A 19,548-nucleotide genomic window follows, 5' to 3' on the forward strand; every position below is an offset into this window, starting at 1 on the left:
CAGTACAACCAGGCTCTCTGCTTGGTGTGAGCATGCTGGCCCTGCTCTGGACCCTCCCGAGGATGGTCTGCTGCACCAGAGTGGTTCCTACAACTGAGTGACTTCTTCCACAGGCCACTGTCACCACTGCCCTTGACCCTCCAGATTTGGGCATGTTAGCAGTCTTCTGCAGAGTATCCTGTGCCTATCCCTTGCAGCACAGTAGTATTTTCTTAGGAAGAAGGCTTATGAATTAACTGTCACTTTTTGTTCCAATCTGTTCCCATCTATAGTAGATCAAGCAGAAATTAATCAGACTTTTTTGGCTTCATCCGTTTGTAGCTAATGCGTGATGCCCACCAGATCTATGTTCCTTTTATCCAATCCAGCTGGCTCCCATTCTCACATCCCCATCATTCCCTAGCTTCCTTCTAAATGTTCTGTACCCAGCACTCTAGTGGTTGTCGCATGGTAGCCCTCTAAGCAATACTAATAAGTAACTTCCCGGACATGCTCTCCACTCTGTTGGCATGGTTTCCTTCATAGGTTCAACGCCACCTTTCCAAACTCTTTGACAATATGGCCAAGATGCAGTTCCAGCTGGACGCCAGTGAGAAACCTACCAAGATCAGTCTTGGCATGTACAGCAAGGAAGAAGAGTATGTGGCCTTCAGCGAGCCCTGTGACTGCAGTGGGCAGGTAACGTATGCCTTTCTCTCTCAAGTGTCTGCATTCAGGCATCAGCCTTTGTGACCTTGGGCCGGAACTGCTGTCTGTGCCCTGTGACTGCCAGTTCCCTTGACTTGAACCAATGTTGCAGCAGCTTCCAGTGCCCGCTTTCCTCTCTCTGGGAAGGACACATGTTAGTATCCATATATCTTCCTTAACCAAAGACCTGTGCAGAGAGGAATAAAATGCACATAAACAATTACCTGGGGGCTTCCCTGGTGGCGCAGTGGTTGAGAATCTGCCTGCCAATGCAGGGGACACGGGTTCGAGCCCTGGTCTGGGAAGGTCCCACATGCCGCGGAGCAACTGGGCCCGTGAGCCACAACTACTGAGCCTGCGCGTCTGGAGCCTGTGCTCCGCAACAAGAGAGGCCGCGATAGTGAGAGGCCCGCGCACCGCGATGAAGAGTGGCCCCCGCTTGCCGCAACTAGAGAAAGCCCTCGCACAGAAACGAAGACCCAACACAGCCATAAATGAATAAATTTAAAAAAAAAAAAAAGTTTAAAAAAAAAAAACAACAAAAAAAAACAATTACCTGAGTCAAAGAGAGAAGGATTTTAAAACGGTTAGCAGCACCAAGAGACTTTAGCATGACAAGCCCTGGAGCACCCCACAGGGGAATGTAGGACACTGACACCTTCCCCAGGAGAAAACACCCTTTGAAATCAACCATATTCCTGAGCGATCACGTCTCTGTACAATACACCTCTCACAGCTCTACCCTGTGGAGAGCCCACCACCGCCCTTCTCCAGAAACTACCACCTCCAAATCTCCTGGGTACAATTCAAGAAACACAAAACATGAGACCATTCTCTCCTTAAACCTCCTTCCCATCTTTCACCATCACCGCTAAAGGATAAGCGCTACTTTGTTCACTATCCTAAATGATCCAACAAAGCATTGTCCCTGGGGTTCTAATCCAGTCCAGAGTAACACCTGGAGAAAAGATCTTTTCAGAGTTCCACCTTCGTCCACATGTATCTTGGAAAGCAATTCTCGTACTTGAAAATAGTCACACATTCTCAGTTTTATGAAAGGGACCTTGGGGTTTGACTCAAACTTTGGCTGTTCTTTTTGTAGACCCAGAAAGCATTTAGTTGGAAAATATAATCCTGGCCTTTGGCTCCATACTCAGTGTGGACAAGGTCATGAGATTCCACTGACTTATTTACACCCAGCTCAACCCAGATTAAGATTTACTCGTGAGAACTCTGGGAGGCAGCCCCACATCCCCTGAACCTAGTCCTCCGCCCGGTGGGCTCCCATGGGCTCCCGTGGGCATATCCCCCCTGTTGTTAATTGAGCCCCGTCCTGCGTTACACAAACGAACTGTCTCCCTGTGCCTTCTGGCGGCTGTTTGGGGTTGTCCATCGTGCCTGGGCTCATTTTCTTCACTCCCTCAGGCTGAGTGAAGTGTATCACTGAGCACATCTTAGGAACCCAGCGTCTAACCCTGAGTTCTTCTTCCAGGTAGAAATATGGCTGAACCATGTGCTTGCTCACATGAAGGCCACCGTGAGGCATGAGATGACAGAAGGCATAACTGCCTATGAAGAGAAGCCGAGGGAGCAGTGGCTCTTTGACTATCCAGCTCAGGTATTCTCCGAAGCGGGACCTCTGTGGGCCCCCATCCTCTGCTTGCTCTCTTCCTCAATGACCTCCATCAGCCTCCTGGGGCTGCCAGACTCACTCATGCTTCAGGGTCAGGAGAGGCTGGTCTGGAAGGGGTCAGCAGGAGGGACCAGGGGAACTGTCAGCCGTGACGCAATCCAACCCCTACTTTGGAGAATTAAGGGTCGTCCATTTTTACTCCATTGGCTACAGTAGGGAGAAAATGTAAACAGTTCAGCTCACTGAGCCAGCCCACTTTGTATGTGCCAAACTGTTTGCTGAGTGCAGGAGACACCAGCCAGAGGCATGACAATGTAACCCTGCCCTGCTGGGGCTTACAGACTGGCGTGGAAGTCAGTCATCTACATGTGGGACCTGGTGTGACAATAAAGGAGGCTCAGGGTCCTCTGGGAGCCTGTAGCTGGTTAGTGGGGTCTGGGGATCACCCTCCTGGGGATATGATGCCTAAGCTGAGGCTTGGAACACGTGAAAGATGGAGGGAAAGAGCAACGAAGCGTGGGTAAGAGTACAGGCGAAGGCTCGGAAGCAAGGGAGAGTGTAATGTGTTTGAGGCCTGAGTGTGGTGGAAGCAGGAGTTAGGGGAAGAGGGAGCAAGAGGTGGCAGGTGGGTTCTGGAGAGGAAACTAGAAGACAGCGCTTGTGGACCACGTTTGGGAGTCTCATCTGATTCCAGGATATATCTAAATCCTTCACCGGGCTCTCAGGAGGGTAACAAGAGAAAGAGGAGAGTTAATGAGGCTATTTTTAATGACTCTGGCTGCAATCCACCACTCCTCCCTCCCCTGTTAATGGCTAGTACTAGTGTTGGTTTGGTTTATTTGGGGTTACAGGTATTTGATGGTAATTGAAGCCCGAGGAGTAGATAAGATTGCCCTTGGAAAATATGCAGACTGAGATGAGGGTGCAGAACAAACCCTTGAGCATCATTCGAAGACTGAGTAGGCAAGGAGAAGGCAGTAGAGCAGAATGAGAAAACAACCTTTTCTGATGGAAGGAACACCAAGGAATGGTAGTCATGGAAACCAAAAGAGGGAGTGTTGATAGCGGGTAAGAGGTCAGTCACACCACACACGTCTAAGAGATCAAGCAAAATAAAGAGGCTAATGTACGTCCATGGACTTGGTGCGGCCATTTCAGTGGAGTGGTAGAGAAGAGACCACACTGCAGGAGGTTGAGAAGTGAGAAAAAGGTGGGAAAATGTTGACAGCGAGTGTAGACAGAGAAGAGAAATAAGCCAGTGCTGCAGAAGGAAGAGGTATTGTTTTAACAGTATAATTGGCACATCACGTTCAAACCATCCCAACAAGATCACACTGCAGGAGGAACTTCTTTAACAAAAACCAATATGTCTAAATCCAAAGGCAAAAACTAATAAATTAGGGAATGGTACTTGTTACTACAACAGGATTCTCTACTTCACAAAGGGAATAATTCCCACCAGGATTCCTTGTTTACTTGAATCAGCATTTTGTGGCAGGAAAATGTATTGCCTCCTGCTATTGTGACAGACATCATCTAGAGCAGTGTCTCCCGAACTGAGTGGTACCACATCTCTACCATGGATAATCAAAATTATAATTATGCGTTTTCCTTATTAAGTTTCTCAGCAAAGAAATGTGCACTTAAATCGCTTTTTTCCATTTATTTATTTTGAATCTCTGAAGACTACAAATCATACTGACCACGTTGAATTTCAGTGGAATTCGCCCCGACCTTCAAGAGTAGGCCTTTCAAAGTTATAGTTTTAAAGAGATACAAAAAAATGTAGTGAAAGTATTACGGGTAAGAAAAACTATGCCACACATGATCAGCAATGGCTCACTAAACTAGAATACTCCAACCATGAGAGGTTCCGGAAGAGCAGAGCAAAGACTGAGTATTGTTGAGGTGTTCAATCAACACTTTGTTATCCTCCCAAGCACAGGAAAGACGCTGTGGCCTGAGAAGCAAAAGCAGAGAGATCAGTGTACCAATTTCTAAAAGCCACTGGCATTGACCAGCATGAGCCTTTGGTTGTTCTCAACCAAATGATATGTTTTTCAAGAGCAGAAAGCACTTTCCCCACTTGTGTTGTGCCCACTTCACACCTCCAAGGCCTTAGAGGCATGTGCTCAATGAGACAGTGCTGGTGGAAGAGGGAGGGAAGGGGTGTCCGTCCCCCACACAATGACATTCTCAGCCCGTGCTGTGTGGGGACTGGGCTGGTTTGGCAGACAGTCCTGGTAATGGCTTTACTAAGTGACTCTTGGTGCCACAGGTGGCCCTGACCTGCACTCAGATCTGGTGGACCACAGAGGTGGGCATGGCATTTGCCAGGTTGGAGGAAGGCTACGAGAATGCCATGAAGGACTATTACAAGAAACAAGTGGCCCAGCTCAAAACCCTCATCACCATGCTGATCGGCCAGCTCTCCAGCGGGGACCGGCAGAAGGTCATGACCATATGCACCATCGATGTCCATGCCCGGGACGTGGTGGCCAAGATGATTGCTCAGAAGGTGAGTTCCAGACTCTCAGGAGTGTCACTCTTTCTGGGCACCTACACCGTGAATATTGAGGTTAGGGAGAAGCTCACATATGGCTAAAACACAGGGACTCCAAACTCTGCACCAGCCAGGGAACTGGGAGAGGGTCACGGTGGCTGCTCGTACCTTTAAAACCCCAGCAAAACAGCGTCATCTGAGCGGCTCATGCTTCCTGTGCTGTGGTGGGCAGCATACTGCTCTCCTGACCGGTACACAACACCCAACACCCAGGTCATCCAGAGCCCTGTGAATCCTGTGGCCGCGGGGCCGCCTGCTGCCTATTGCACCCTGCGATTCACCCACCTCCTCTGCCATGCTCTCTCTAGGTGGACAACGCCCAGGCTTTCCTCTGGCTGTCCCAGCTGCGGCATCGCTGGGATGACGAGGCCAAACACTGCTTTGCCAACATCTGTGATGCCCAGTTTCTGTACTCCTATGAGTACCTGGGAAATACACCTCGCCTGGTGATCACGCCTTTGACAGACAGGTGAGCACTGGAGTCAGCCACTGACAGAGAACCCTCCTGCTGTTTGGCTCACACCATCCAATGACCACGCAGTGTCACCTGCTATTTGTCCACAGAGCTGCAGGGGGAGGACCAGACGTAACCCAACAGAGGTAAAATAAAACTGAAAGGGTGTAGGGCAGAGCCCGTATCAGAGCAAACCCCAGAGCAAATCGATGAGCCATGACTTTTTGAGGAATGACTAGGCAGTCCTACACACCTGGATTCTCATTCCAGCTGTGACACATACCAGCTGTTTGACCATGAAAACCTTGACATGATTCTCGGTTTATTCATCCATGAAATGGAGGTAGTAACTCCCACTTCAAGTGAATTTTGTAAGGATAAAAAACAGGAATGCTTGTTAAGGAGTTCAGGGTGTAATAAGTGCTCAGTAAATAATTCCTATGACTATTTTCTTACCAATCAACTGGCACATTTATTTAGCACCTCTCACTTTGGGAATACAAAGATGAGAGCAAGGTCCCTACCATTCAGGAGCTTACAATTTCTTTTACCATACTCTCTGTCATTCATATTCATTATAAATGAATTCATGCCAGACCCTGAACTAGTCACTGGGAATACGAAGATGACTAAAAGTTAAACTCCACTTCTATTGAGGGAAATAGGACATGTAGAAAAAAATTCACAAACATACACCACACACACAGCAATAACCCTATGGATCCCTCTGTTTATCCTCTTCCTAACATTTCCCACATTCTGAAATGAACTTGCCTTCTTGCTTATTGGTGGCAGTCCCCTTTGGAATGTAGACTTTTTTGCTCTCAGGGACCTTTGTCTGTCTTGTTTGTTGCTATTATCACCAGTACCTAGTAGATGTTGAATTATTATCCATCGATGAATGAAGGGTGGTTGATTATTGTAAGAATGACAGAATCAGGAAGGGGAGGTCGGTTCAGAGGAGGGATCCACATAGGACTCCGCCTGTGCCTTGGCTCCCAAAGAAGCAGCAGCCGCCGCTACGCTGTCTCCTGCTCTAGCTGGGCACCACCCTGCTCGCTGCCCCAGCTGAGGACGAAAGGCAGACAGCGTAGGTTCACAGGGATGCAGGTCCCTCTGCAGCTGGAACAGTAAAGGCTGCAGCACCTCTGGGGCTTTGGGCATCTCTGGCTTCTACCCGGGCTTTCCTGGGTCATGATCAGTTGGAGGGGCTCCTCTCACTGTGGGTTCAGGGAAAAGTTTTCCCACCTCAAGCTTCATTCACAGGGGGCCCTCTCATGTGCTCTTTGTCTTTATGATGATTCTCAGCAGCACAGCTGTCCTAAACAGGAAGGGCTTTGGGAAGAGTGTTCTCTTTGGCAGTGAGTTTTTCTGCCTGCCTTGGACTTGGAGCTAATAGTTTTGGAATTTATATCGCTCGAAACAGAATAATGAAGCCATTATATATTTGAGCAACTTGGTTAATGTCTGTCTCTCACTGTGACTGTGTGTTCCACGAAAACATTGACTTTGATTTGCTCACTGCTCTGCCCCAGGACCCAGCACCGTGTCCAGCAAATAATAGGCATTCACGAAATACTTGTGTAAAAGCAGGGAAATGACTTCTGAGATTCGGAGTAGTGTGCCCAGCTTCCCAGACCATTCAAAATATTTCCTTCCTACCCACAGGCACACCAGACATTATCATTCCAAGAGATAAAAAATACAGCACTGTCTTTTCCCTGGGTCTTCATACCTTCCCAGGAGTTGAAGAAGATAATTACCTCTTTTGGATTTAGAGGTCTCTAGTACTCTAATGCCAAATACCTCATAGAGGAAAAGGGTAAAGTTTTGACAGTGAATTACTTCTAAAATAGGCATTTATCACCTCTCATATGAAAGGATGCAAATAGGAACTTGCAAGAAAGATTTGCTGCAAAGAATGGCGAATACTATGCAGACCTTGACCTTGTTTTGCACATGAGATACTTTTCTGACAAAGTAGTATATAGTGAATATTTATATGGTGAATTCCATTTTCTCATTGACTTCCATTATTATCTCAAGAAATGTTTTGCCCAGAAAGAAATTGACCTCAACACAGAAAATCACATTTTAAAGAGCATTCGGCTTTTGCTGGTGTGTAGCTTAGTACATTTAATTCTCTCCTGCCAGAGGAATTAATCAAATGGACAATTTATCCGTACAACCTCTGCACATTCATTAAAAGCACAACCGCATTACATAATCCGACTGATTATGCCTTTTTCTTTGGAATTTCCCACTGCCTGGATGGGACCTGAATGTATAAGTAGGTACAATGGCTCAGCCATTGTCACAGGACTTTGGCACACTGCTAAGTTGAAGGACTAAATGGAGATACTTTTTCAGGCTGAACAAAAGCCATTCTCCTAAGTTGTTTCTTAACCTGTGGATGGTCTCCTCCCCCTTTACCCCCCTTCCCTCATGTGTGCATACAAACACCCCTTTCAGCCCCGTACTGGAAGTACTGTTTTAATCAACAGCTTATCAATTTTGAGTACCTCTTAATTTCTCAGGCACTACTGCAAGTGGGTGAGATATAATTGATGCAAGAGTCTTTGAGGGTGATTTGCTGGGTAGGACACAACTTGCAAAGTCATACACTGTCTTTTTAAGTTTTTTTTATTGAAATATAGTTGACCTACAGTGCTATATTAGTTTCGGGTATACAGGATAGTGATTCAGTGTTTTTATAGATTATACTCCATTTAAAGTTATTATAAAATATTGGTTGTATTTCCTGTGCTGTACATTACATCCTTGTATCTTATTTATTTTATGCCTAATAGTTCATACTTTTTAAATCCCCTTCCCCTATCTTATCCCTCTCTCCAGTCCTCTCCCCAGTGGTAACCACTGGTTTGTTCTCTGTATCTGCGAGTCTGTTTTGTTGTATTCATTCATTTTATTTTCTGGATTCCACATATAAGTGAAAACATACAGTATTTGTCTTTCTCAGTTTGACTTTACTAAGCGTAATACCCTCCAAGACCATCCATATTGTTGCAAATGGCAAAATTTCATTCTTTTAAAAGCTTTTGCACGGTGAAGGAAACCATCAACAAAACAAAAAGACAACCTGCTGAATGGGAGAAGATATTTGCAAATTATATGTCTGAGAAGGGGTTAAAATATCCAAAATATATAAAAGAGCTCATACAACTCCATCAAAAAAACAATCTGATTTTAAAATGTGCAGGAGACCTGAACAGACATTTTTCCAAAGAAGACATACACATGGCCAACAGGCACATGAAAAGATTCTCAACATCACTAATCATTAGGGAAATGCAAATCAAAACCACAATGAGATATCACTTCACACCTGTTGGAATAACTATCATAAAAAGACAACAAATAATAAATGTTGGTGAGGATGTGGAGAAAAGGGAACCCTAGTTCACTGTTGGTGGGAATGTAAATTGGTGCAGCCACTATGGAGAACAGTATGGAGGTTCCTCAGAGAATTAAAAATAGGACTACCATATGATCCAGCAATTCTTTTTAAGTTTTTATCTGATATTTTTATTGAAAAACTTAGTAATCTGTAAACAAAGAAAATAAAAGTTACCAGGAATTACCGTTGTTAATATTCAGTCTGTTTCCTTCTCATGTAGATTTTGAAAAAATGAAATTGCAGCCATATGCTGTATATAAAATATCATAGACTTTTTCATGTAACAATATATCATGTGTATACTCTCTAAATATTCTTCTAAACCCCTCTTATAGCTGGATTATCTTCTGTTTACAAGTATCCCATAGTTTATGTAACATAACCACATTATGGGCCATTTAAGTTGTATCTAAGCTCTTACTGCTAAAAATAAAGCTGCTGTGAACTCACTCATATATACGTTTTTACTGTATTTCTCATTATTTCCCCAGGAGGGATTCCAAGAAGCAGGACAATTAGATGATACATACTTTCAAGTTATTCTTTTTTAATTTTATTTTTTTTATTTTTGGCTGCGTTGGGTCTTCATTGCTGCGTGCGGGCTTTCTCTGTTTGCGGCGAGTGGGGGCTACTCTTTGTTGCGCTGTGCGGGTTTCTCATTGCATGGCTTCTCTTGTTGCGGAGCACGGGCTCTAGGCGTGTGGGCTCAGTAGTTGTGGCACGCGGGCTCGGTAGTTGTGGCTTGCGGGCTCTAGAGCACAGGCTCAGTAGTTGTGGCGCGTGGGCTTAGTTGCTCCGCGGCATGTGGGATCTTCCCGGACCAGGGCTCGAACCCTTGTCACCTGCATTGGCAGGCGGATTCTTAACCAGTGCGCCACCAGGGAAGCCCTCAAGTTATTCTTAAAAAAGGTATTGTTCCCACTGTCACTAGCAGTTTATGAGGTGGTCATCTCACAATATCCTTACCAGCATTAAGTATTATTGTTTAAAATATTATTAACTTTATAAGTCAAAATGGTATCTCATTTGGATCTTGATGTTCTTAATTACTCACAGGCTTGAGCATTTTATGTGTTTATTGGCTGTTAGATTTCCTTCTCCTGTGAATTTGTTGTTACTATCATTGCCCATTTTATTACTTTTACACTTAGCAAGTTCCTGCCCATTTTAAGATCAGTTTAATATTCACCTGTATTTTATTATAGTTTATGTTATTTTACTTTTTCCTTTAACCTTTTTTAATTCTTTGGTAAACTTTTTGACTACTGAGTAAAGCGAATGTTTTCATCAAAACATTTTTGTAAAAAAAAAAACAAAAAAAACCCCCCACATTTTTGGTTACAATTGATAGAAGCCTAACTTAACTTGAACTAACTCAAACTAACTTAAACAGAAAGAGGACTTGTTAACTCAGACTTCTGGGGAAGGAGTCCAGCTTACTGCAGTGAAACCAGCTTTCGGGCCTGAACAGGCAGCTATCAGGGCTTTGCTGTCTTCTGAGAGCTGATTTCTTTCTTGCATTGTTTTTCTTTGGCTGGAAAGATGGCCCACACCTGATCCAGGGGGAAGAGAGACCCTCTCTTTCCCAGCACCATATGTCAGATTCCTTAAAGGGACCCTGATTGGTCCTGTTTGGATCATGTGCCCGTCTCTGAGCCAGTCACTGCGAACAGTGAGATGGGGTATTTTGCTCAGGCCAAGCCTTGTGCCCACCCCTTGTGGGACAGTTTTTGTTTTTTTTTTTAATAAATTAATTTTACTTATTTATTTTTGGCTGCGTTGGGTCTTCGTTGCTGTGTGAGGGCTTTCTCTAGTTGCGGCGAGCGGGGGCTCCGTTTCCTTGTGCATGGGCTTCTCATTGCAGTGGCTTCTCTTGTTGCTGAGCACGGGCTCTAGGTATGCGAGCTTCAGTAGTTGTGGCTCACAGGCTCAGTAGTTGTGGCTCATGGGCTCTAGAGCGCAGGCTCAGTAGTTGTGGCACACGGGCTTAGTTGCTCCATGGCATGGTGGATCTTCCCAGACCAGGGCTCAAACCTGTGTCCCCTGCATTGGCAGGTGGCTTCTGGGAAGGTGGGAAATACTTTGATTGACAGCCCCATGGGAATACTCCGTGTAGAGGAGAGATGGCTTCCCAAAGTGTGGAGTCCTGGGAAAGGAAAACCCATAGAAACTATGTTAGGGAGTATATAATTAAATTTTTTGTTGTTGTTTCTAAGTAGTCAGTAGGCCCAGCACATGAGTTATGGGTCCTTTCCCTCACTGGTTTGTGATGTTTGCTCAACCATATTCAGTTTTGAGTCTATCAAACTGCTTCAAAGTATCTATTCTTATTCTGTTTCATCAGTATATTAATCCATCTATATGCAATGCTCTTTAAGGATTGTAGCTTTATTGTGAGTGGTAATATTTTTATAGTGAAGGTCTGTATCATCCATTTTCATTTTCCTTTCCTTTTTTTTTTTAAGTTCTTCTGTTTCTTCTTTCAAATGAGCTTTCATCATTTTGTTAAGTTCTAAAATATAAATTATTAGGGTTTTGATTGGTGAGCCTTAAAACCTTCAAATTAATTTTGAAAGAATGGCCAGGCCATCTTTATAATATGTGATTCGTTTTTCTTTGTTCATACCTTCAGTCGTGTTTCTCAGAAAAGTTTATAAGCATCTTCATATAGGTTTTGAGTGTTTCTTATTGTTATCTCTATGTAGTTTTTAATTTTTTTGTTCCTATATAAGATTGTTTCTTCATTTTATATATATATATTTTTTGTTTTGTTTTGTTTTTTGTGGGGGGCTTTTTGGCCGTGCCCCACAGCGTGCGGGATCTTAGTTCCCTGACCAGTGATTGAACCTGTGCCCCCTGCAGTGGAAGCACGGAGTCTTAACCACTGGACTGCCAGGGAAGTCCCTGTGTATATATATTTTAAAACAACTTTATTGAGCTTTATTTTATGTCAAAAATTTCACCCCTTCCAAGTGTACAATTCAATGATTGTTAGTAACTTTATCAAGTAGTGTAACCATCACCATAAATCAATTTTGCGACATTTTTATGCCCCTCAGTAAGATCCCTCATGCCCATTTGTAGTTGATCCTCACTCCCAGCCCCAGCCCTGGTCAACCACTAATCTACTTTCTGTCTCTATAAACTTGCCTATTCCGGACATTTCTTATAAATGGAACAATACAACATGTGGTCTCTTGTGTCTGACTTGTTTCATTTTGCATAATGTTTTGGGGTTCATCCATGATAGAACATGTGTCAGTAGTTTGTTACTTATTATATCTGAATAATATTCCATTTTACAGATATGACACATTTTGTCTATCTAGTCATCTTAGGTAATTTTCAGTTTGGGGCTATTATAAACAATGCTGCTGTGAACATTTGCTTGCAAGTCTTTGCGTGGATGTACATTTTCATTTCTTTTGGGTGTATACCTAGGAGAGGAATTGCTGGGTAGTACAGCAGTTTTATGTTTAACTTTTTGATAAACTGCCAAATTATTTTCCAAAGTGGCTGGATTGTCTTATATCCCCACCAGCAATGTATGAGGCTTCCCATTTCTCCACATCCTTGACATTTATTATTATCTGTCTTATTCTTATTTATTGTAGCCATTCTAGTGGATGTGAAGTAGCATCTCATTTGAGTTTTAATTTGCATTTCTGTAATAATGTTATTGAGCATATTTTCATGTGCTTGTTGGCCATTTATATATCTTCTTTGGCATCATTTCTGTTCATATCTTTTATCTATTTTTTGATTGATCCGTTTGTACTCCTTTTTGAGTTCTAAGACTTCTTTGTATATTCCGGACATATTGCATATATGTTTGCAAATATTTTATCCCAGCCTGTTGTTTATCTTTTCATTTTCTTCATGGCATCTTTTGAAGTGCAAAAGTTTTTAATGTTGATGAGGTCCAGTTTGTCAGATTTTTCTTTTATGGACTGTGCTTTTGGTGTTGTAAGGAACCTTTGCTTAATTTCATTATATCTTTAACTTTGTTTTCATTTACATATAGGAGAAAATTGGTTTTTGTAAATTTGTCTCCTGTTCTTCCCATCTACTGCCCCGTGTTAAAAATTCTAAGAATTATGCTCTTGATTCTCCTTTTTCTAAGTCACTTCTAGAATTTCTAGTTATATTTGAACCATACACATAATATGAAGCATAATTAAGCTATTCAAGTTTAGTTACTAAGTGTGTGTTATTTTTGGTAGATCATATGTCAGTCATTGCTCTCAGCTCTTCCTGTCACGGTTTGAGAAAGACATTTAGCAACTAGCGTAGGCAAACGAAGATGAGCACTAGGTGATGAAGGACCTCATAACCACATGGCATAAGGAATAGTTCTTAGAATTGGAGCTATTTATGCTGAGGACAAACAATTTTCAAATTTTAAATATTAAAATATTATAAGATGGACAGATTTGTTTTAGGTTGTTGCTAAGGACATTCTTCTATTAGTGCTGTTTCCTATGTTGAGGTGGGAACCTATCACAATCCCTGGGTCTTTTTCCTGCGACCTGCCATCTAACCACATTGCCCCCATTCCATGTACATGCAAGTGCTTGGAAGACTAATTTGCATTTGTTCTCCTTAAGTTTCACTTTGTTGGGTCTACCACATCATTTTCAATTGCCAAAATTATTTAGAATTTTGGTCTACCTTCTATCTAATCAATTATTTCTTAATTCAAGTTATCTGTGAATATATTGAACATCAGGAGGCTGTGTCCTGGTGATGCCACTAGAGGCCTCCCTCCAGGTAGATATTGTTGCATCCACGTTCATTCCTCAGTTATGATTATTGAACCATGTGGTAGGTGGAATTCTAGGAATGATCCCCAGCGACATTTTCCCTTGTATCATCTCCTCTTCTTTGAGCGTGGGTGAAAACTATAAATAGAATGATATCATTCTCATGATTATATTTTGTTTTACAGCAAAAAGGAAATTATTCAGGTGAACCAATATAGTAATATGAGACCTTAAAAGTAGAGCCTTCTCCTGGCTGAGGGCAGAGGGAAGGTCAGAGAGGCTTGAAGCATGAGGAGAATTTTTCATGCCATTGCTGATTTTGAAGATGGAGGGAGCCCTGTGCAAGGATGGTACAGTGGCCTCTAGGAGCTGAGAGATCCCCCAGCCTCAGCATGCGCCTAGGACCTCAGTACTACAACTGGTAGAACTTAATTTGGCCAAGAATTCAAATGAGCTTGGAAGCAGGTTCTTCCCCAGAGTGTCCAGATAAGGGTCCAGCCAACTGGTACCTTGATTTTGGCCCTGTGAGACCCTCAGTAGAGGAGCCGCCTGGACTTCTGACACACAGAAGTGAGATAATAAATGGGTGTTTTTTTAAGCCCTTATTGTGTGGTAGCAATAGGAAATGAATACAAATCAAGTGATTTCACCAACTCTAAGATTAGCCAGACCACCCGTCTGGGATAGCCAGTCTGTACATAGCTGAAATCAAGATACAACACCTTTGATATTTTCTTTAATCTGCCAGTTGTTTGTCTAAAAAAAGGAAAGCTACATTTCATATATTTATTATCTTAAGAAATAATACCTTGAAAGTGGATCAGCTTTCTGCATTCCAAGTCACTTTCATATCTCTTGTCTCATCTTGTCCTCACAAGAGCGTGGTGGGTCAGATAAGAACAAAGCCTGTAGACATCATTTGCCCGAAGAAAGCAAAACCAGCTTCAGCTCGATATTAGGAAGGCCTTTCAAACAATTAGAACTGACCCATGGTGGAAGGAGCTGGCTTCTAAAATAATAAACCATGCCTTACTGGAAGAACAGGCTATGTGATCGTATTTGAAGGATTTAATGGGAGACAGCCTGGCATGGTTAAAGAGCCAAGCCTCTGAGGTCTCTTCCAGCACTAAAGGTCTGTCTTCCCAATAAGCAATCAGACTAAATTGATCCATGTTCATGTTGTGGTTAGTTGGTTAAGGCAAGAGCTCTTCTTAAAGAATTCCTTGCCATTTTCACAATTGCAGTTGTTTTTGAGGCAGCAGATTTATCTAAATTCCTTTGTACAAAGAAAATACTGTGTGGTGGACCCCAGTGACACATGTTTTTAAGGCACCAAAGTTTAATAACCTGGCCGAGTTTCACAAACACTTTGTAGTAGAGGCAAGATTTGAACTCAGTGTGTCTGACTCCTGAGTCCTTGCCTTAAACCACAATAGCATGATCTGCCCCCCTCACGAGGAAACAGGAGCAGATTGAAGCAGCCAGCTTAGATGTTTAAAGAGATGGATCTTACAATCTAACAAGACCACAGACAGAATCTTAGAGGGGCGTGTGTCCCAAAGAACTAGGACATCCTGCTGGCTCAGTGGCTCCCCACACAGAAGAGGGGAATACTCTTTCTTTCTTTTCTTTGTGTTTTCCTCATGGCCCACGCTAAAGCCCCACTGTCCCTGCCTTGGTTATTAGAACTCCTTAGACAGCCAGCCCGCTTCCCCTCCCTGAACATCAGTCAATCCCTCTGTAATTTAAGGGGATTAGATTAGTTGATCTCAGAAATTCCTTCCAGCTCTAGAGTTCTGTTGTTATGGGCAAATGTATATGTATTTTGACATTTCCCCCCATGTGCTTCTTCTGGAGATAATCAGAAGCTCAGCAGATGCTCAAAAAGAGATTGACACCCAGTTCTAAGGATTTCTTTTGGGAGATTCCTGAGTTTTCTATGAGAATTCTATTTTTGTGAAACCTTGTGCTTCTAGACTCTCAGATTCCTTGAGAGCCCTGCTGCTGCAGAGAGAAGAGGTCTGGATTGCCCTCTGGCTGGCAGAGAAGGCAGCCATGGGACAGAAAGGGGGTGGGAGAGAGAGTGGGGAGGAGAGCTGGCTGGGGGCCAGGATTCCACCCATCCAGGCAGCTGCCTTTCCTCCTGGGGGCGGGTACAGGACTGCAGCAGGCCCTCCAGGTTCTGGAAGGAGCCTGAGGCTGGCAGAGGTAGAAGGCCTTGGGGCCAGTCTGGAGCCAGAACTCAGCCCAGGAGAGCAGGTACAGTTAAGGCTGCACATGGAACTCTGAAGATCTAGCTACCAGTGTTGGAGAGAAGCATTGCCAAATGGTAACAGTGACCGAGCAAGGTGAGATGGGACCTAGCTTTTCACCTTAACCCTGACTCACCTCACTTCGTGGCCCACCTAACAGATCAACAACTCTGATGTGAGCTTAGTCCACAGGGAAAAGCGAGGCAGCTGTATGAGCCCTGCTCACCAGGAGTTAAATGCAGCCAGCCCCCCCCATTACACGGGAAAACTCCAAGTAGAATAATAATTCTGCATACTCTTCTCTCCACCTGGAGAAACTACCTTCCTGGGTTTCATCTTCAAAGGCTGAGGTAGCTATGGGAATTTCACACTTAATTAAAGGAGAGTTCAGGAACTCCAAGTCTTTTCAAAACAATTTTGGTTGCAGTGAGGATGCAGTCACCATCTGGCAAGAAAGGTGTTAACTCAGAGTTTCTGGTCAGCTCTAGCATCAGATTCAGAACCAAAGGGAGTCCATTTCAGAGGCCCCCTCAGATGTTCCCTCCCCATCTAGCCTGCAAGTTGAAAGCCTCTGTACTGATTTTCTAAGTGTTAAAAAGTTAGGTCAATGGCACGGTTTTAAAAGCTTTATTGAGATATAGTTTACATGTCTTAAAGTTCACCCATTACAAATGTACAAATCAATAATTTTTAGTAAATTCTTAGACTTGTGCAGCCATTACCACCATCTAGTTTTAGAACACTGCCGTCACTGTTTGCAGTCCGACCTCACCCTCACCTCCCTTCCTAGGCAGCCACTGATCTGCTGTCTATCTCTGTGTTTTCCAGACATTTCATAAATGAAATAATATGGGATCTTTTGTATCTGACTTCCTTCACTTAGCATAATGTTTTTCAGGTTCATCCATGTTGTAACATGTGTCAGTACTTCATTCCATTATATTGCTAAATAGTATTCCATTGCATGGATATATCACATTTTGTTTATCCATTCACAGTTGATGGACATTTGGGTTGTTTCCAGTTTCTTAGTGTTACGGATATTGCTGCTTTGAACATTCCTGCATAAGTCTTTGTGTGAACATACGTTCATATTATCCTTGGGTAATTCCTAGAAGGGGAATTGATGAATCATATGGTAACCTTTACTTTTTAAGAAAATGTCAAACTGTCTTCCTAAGTAGCTGTACCATTTAACATTCCCACCAGCAATGTATGAGGTTTCCAGTTTTCTCACATCCTCACCAGCACTTGTTACTGTCTGTTTTTTGATTGTAGCCCTCCTAGTGGGTGTGTCATGGTATCTCATTGTGGGTTTAATTTGCATTTCCCTAATGATCAGTGATTTTGAGCATCTTTTCATGGGCTTATTACCCAAAGGCACATTTTGTCCTCTTCTTATGAAGATATATATGGAAGAGGTGTATGACGTATATAGTTGGGAGTTACAGTGGAGCGCAGTGGAGTGGGAGCTCAGCTGAGCCACTCTGCTCGCTCACCCCATTGTTGAGGGGTCAGGGAATACTTGTGGGTGAAGTCATGGCAAAAATGAGCCCCAGGGGGTTAGTAACCATCAGCCAAGCAAAGATTGAAGAGGAACCTGATCCAGGTAGACTCTAGGAAGGGTCGGGAGCTGGATGGGGGAGGAGAGAGGGACAAGCCCAGCCCTACTGTGTCTGGCATCTTAGTCTGTTCAGTCAGCTGTAACAAAATACCAAGCACTAGGTGGCTTATGAACAACAGAAATTTATTTCTCACAGTGTAACTGGACAAGGCCGGTACGGAACCCAAGTTCAACTGCTCGCCACTCAGCAGGCCAATTCGAGAGACAAGTGTTGGTGGAAAAGGAAAAGTTGCTTTATTCAGCAGCCCAGCAACGTGGGAAGATGGTGGACTAGTGTCCTAAGACCATCTCCAAGTTGCCGGTTAGGAGACAAAGGTTTTAAAGGCAGCGTGAGGGTGAGGGAGGGGGCTGCAGGGAGCCTGGTTAGCTTGTCCTATTCGCGGATTGGTTGGCATCAATGTGAAGTTTCGAGTATCACCAGTCATCTGGTTTCAACCGGTCTGGGCTCTAAGTGCTGGCGGTTGGCAGTTTTCACCTGGTGGGGTCTGCTTCCAGTAAGAACAGCCTGGGGGGGGTGGGTGTCGGGCCTGTATCCGTAGCTTTCAGGGACCTGGGTGTCCGGGACCTGCTGTGGGGCTCGTCTAGAGTCTAAACTGTACCAGTTTCCTGGTCCAACAGCTATTCTTTGTGTCTCCATCTTCGCATTTCCTAATCATTAACTCTTGAGCCAGCCTTTGGAGACTCAGGGGAGGCCTGGGAGACTAAAGCAAAAGGCTGTTATCTTAAAGGACAGGGACACAGGGGCTTGTATGCAGTTTCAATCCCCCCTTTGATACCCCTCAATCTTGAGGGGAACAGGTGTTGGACGAGAAAAGGAATAACGTTTTGGGTAAAGAGGTTAATCATTAACTCGGCAGAGGAACTCAGTTTTCGGGGGACTTGGCCTCAACAGTTCTGGACGCTGGGAAGTCCAAGGTCAAGGTGCCAGCATAGTCGTGCTCTTGTGAGGGCCCTTCTTCTGGCTCACAGCTGGTGCCTTCTCGCGGTGTTTTCACATGGTGGAAGGGGCAGGGACGGCTCTGGAGCCTCTTTAATAAGGCACTAAGCCCAGTCATGAGGGCTCCACCTTCATGACCTCGTCACCTCCCAGAGGCCCCACCTCCTAACACCACAGTCTTTGGGGGTTAGGATTTCCACATATGAATTTAGTGGGGACACAAACGTTCAGACCATAGCACTGGGCAAGTGAAAATAGCTCTTCATGAATGGACTTAAACATACTGGGGCTGGGGGGAAGGGACCCATGAGAAATGAGCTAGAGAAGTAAGCGGGGGCAAGGTCAGGAAGGGCCGGGCCGAGAGCCCCTGGTGCCCTTCAGGGAGGGAGCATCATGATCAGATGATCCTTTAGAAAGTTCCACCCGCAGCGCAGAGGGGAACAGCGGGGGGGCTCTGGGCTTTCCTTCACAGAAGCTGTGCCAAGCCTCTCACGGCCTTGAACCTCAGCTCTCTCTCACTGGGACCCAGCAGGGCCAGAGCTATTTGTGGGGCCACCTGTGGCACCGAGAGTGACCTCCACCCTCCTGTGTTCGGCAGGTGCTACATCACCCTCACCCAGTCTCTGCACCTGACCATGAGCGGGGCTCCAGCAGGACCTGCAGGCACAGGCAAGACAGAGACCACCAAGGACCTGGGCCGCGCACTGGGCATCATGGTCTACGTGTTTAACTGCTCCGAGCAGATGGACTACAAGGTACGGGCCCGGCCGCGGGGGGCTCGGAGCTGGGCAGCAGCTCGTCCTCGCCGCCCTGGTCTCGCTCAGAGGCCCAGACAGGGAGGCCCCTGCTCCCTCACGGGAGGCCTGAGGACCCCTGCCCTCAGGAGCTTGTGGACCTCCCTGTAAACTTTAGCGCCATGGAATCCACTTCCACGGATGAGCTTTGCAACCACAGAGAGGCAGCTTCTCCTCTGGGGTCTTCCTTTCGTCATCTGTAAAATGAAGAAGCTGAACATATATCCAGAGGCCTAAATTCATTATTTGACCCAGAACCACAGAAGGGCTCATAAGTGGCTGATATAAAAATCTTCACATAAAAGTCATAGATGTGCTCTTGTGTAAAAGTGGGCATTTCCCCAGAATTTCTACAAGGGCAAAATATTCTAGGTTTGGCTTCCGAAGACATACTAGAGTAACCTCTGCTCTTAGCAAGAGGTA

At 44.5% G+C, this 19,548-nt stretch overlaps 1 protein-coding gene across 1 annotated transcript in view; it reads left to right on the plus strand.

The window, feature by feature from the left end:
- Positions 1–19,548, plus strand: part of DNAH9 (dynein axonemal heavy chain 9) — a 303,311-nt gene that overhangs the window by 91,166 nt on the left and 192,597 nt on the right. Inside the window, exons 23-27 of the mRNA XM_068529609.1 lie at positions 526–678; positions 2,180–2,305; positions 4,599–4,838; positions 5,192–5,352; positions 18,930–19,086. Of these exons, the coding sequence (XP_068385710.1) occupies positions 526–678; positions 2,180–2,305; positions 4,599–4,838; positions 5,192–5,352; positions 18,930–19,086 (837 nt within the window). The remainder of the gene's footprint in view (positions 1–525; positions 679–2,179; positions 2,306–4,598; positions 4,839–5,191; positions 5,353–18,929; positions 19,087–19,548) is intronic.

Source organism: Eschrichtius robustus, chromosome 20 (assembly GCF_028021215.1).
Source record: "Eschrichtius robustus isolate mEscRob2 chromosome 20, mEscRob2.pri, whole genome shotgun sequence".
Taxonomy (NCBI): domain Eukaryota; kingdom Metazoa; phylum Chordata; class Mammalia; order Artiodactyla; family Eschrichtiidae; genus Eschrichtius; species Eschrichtius robustus.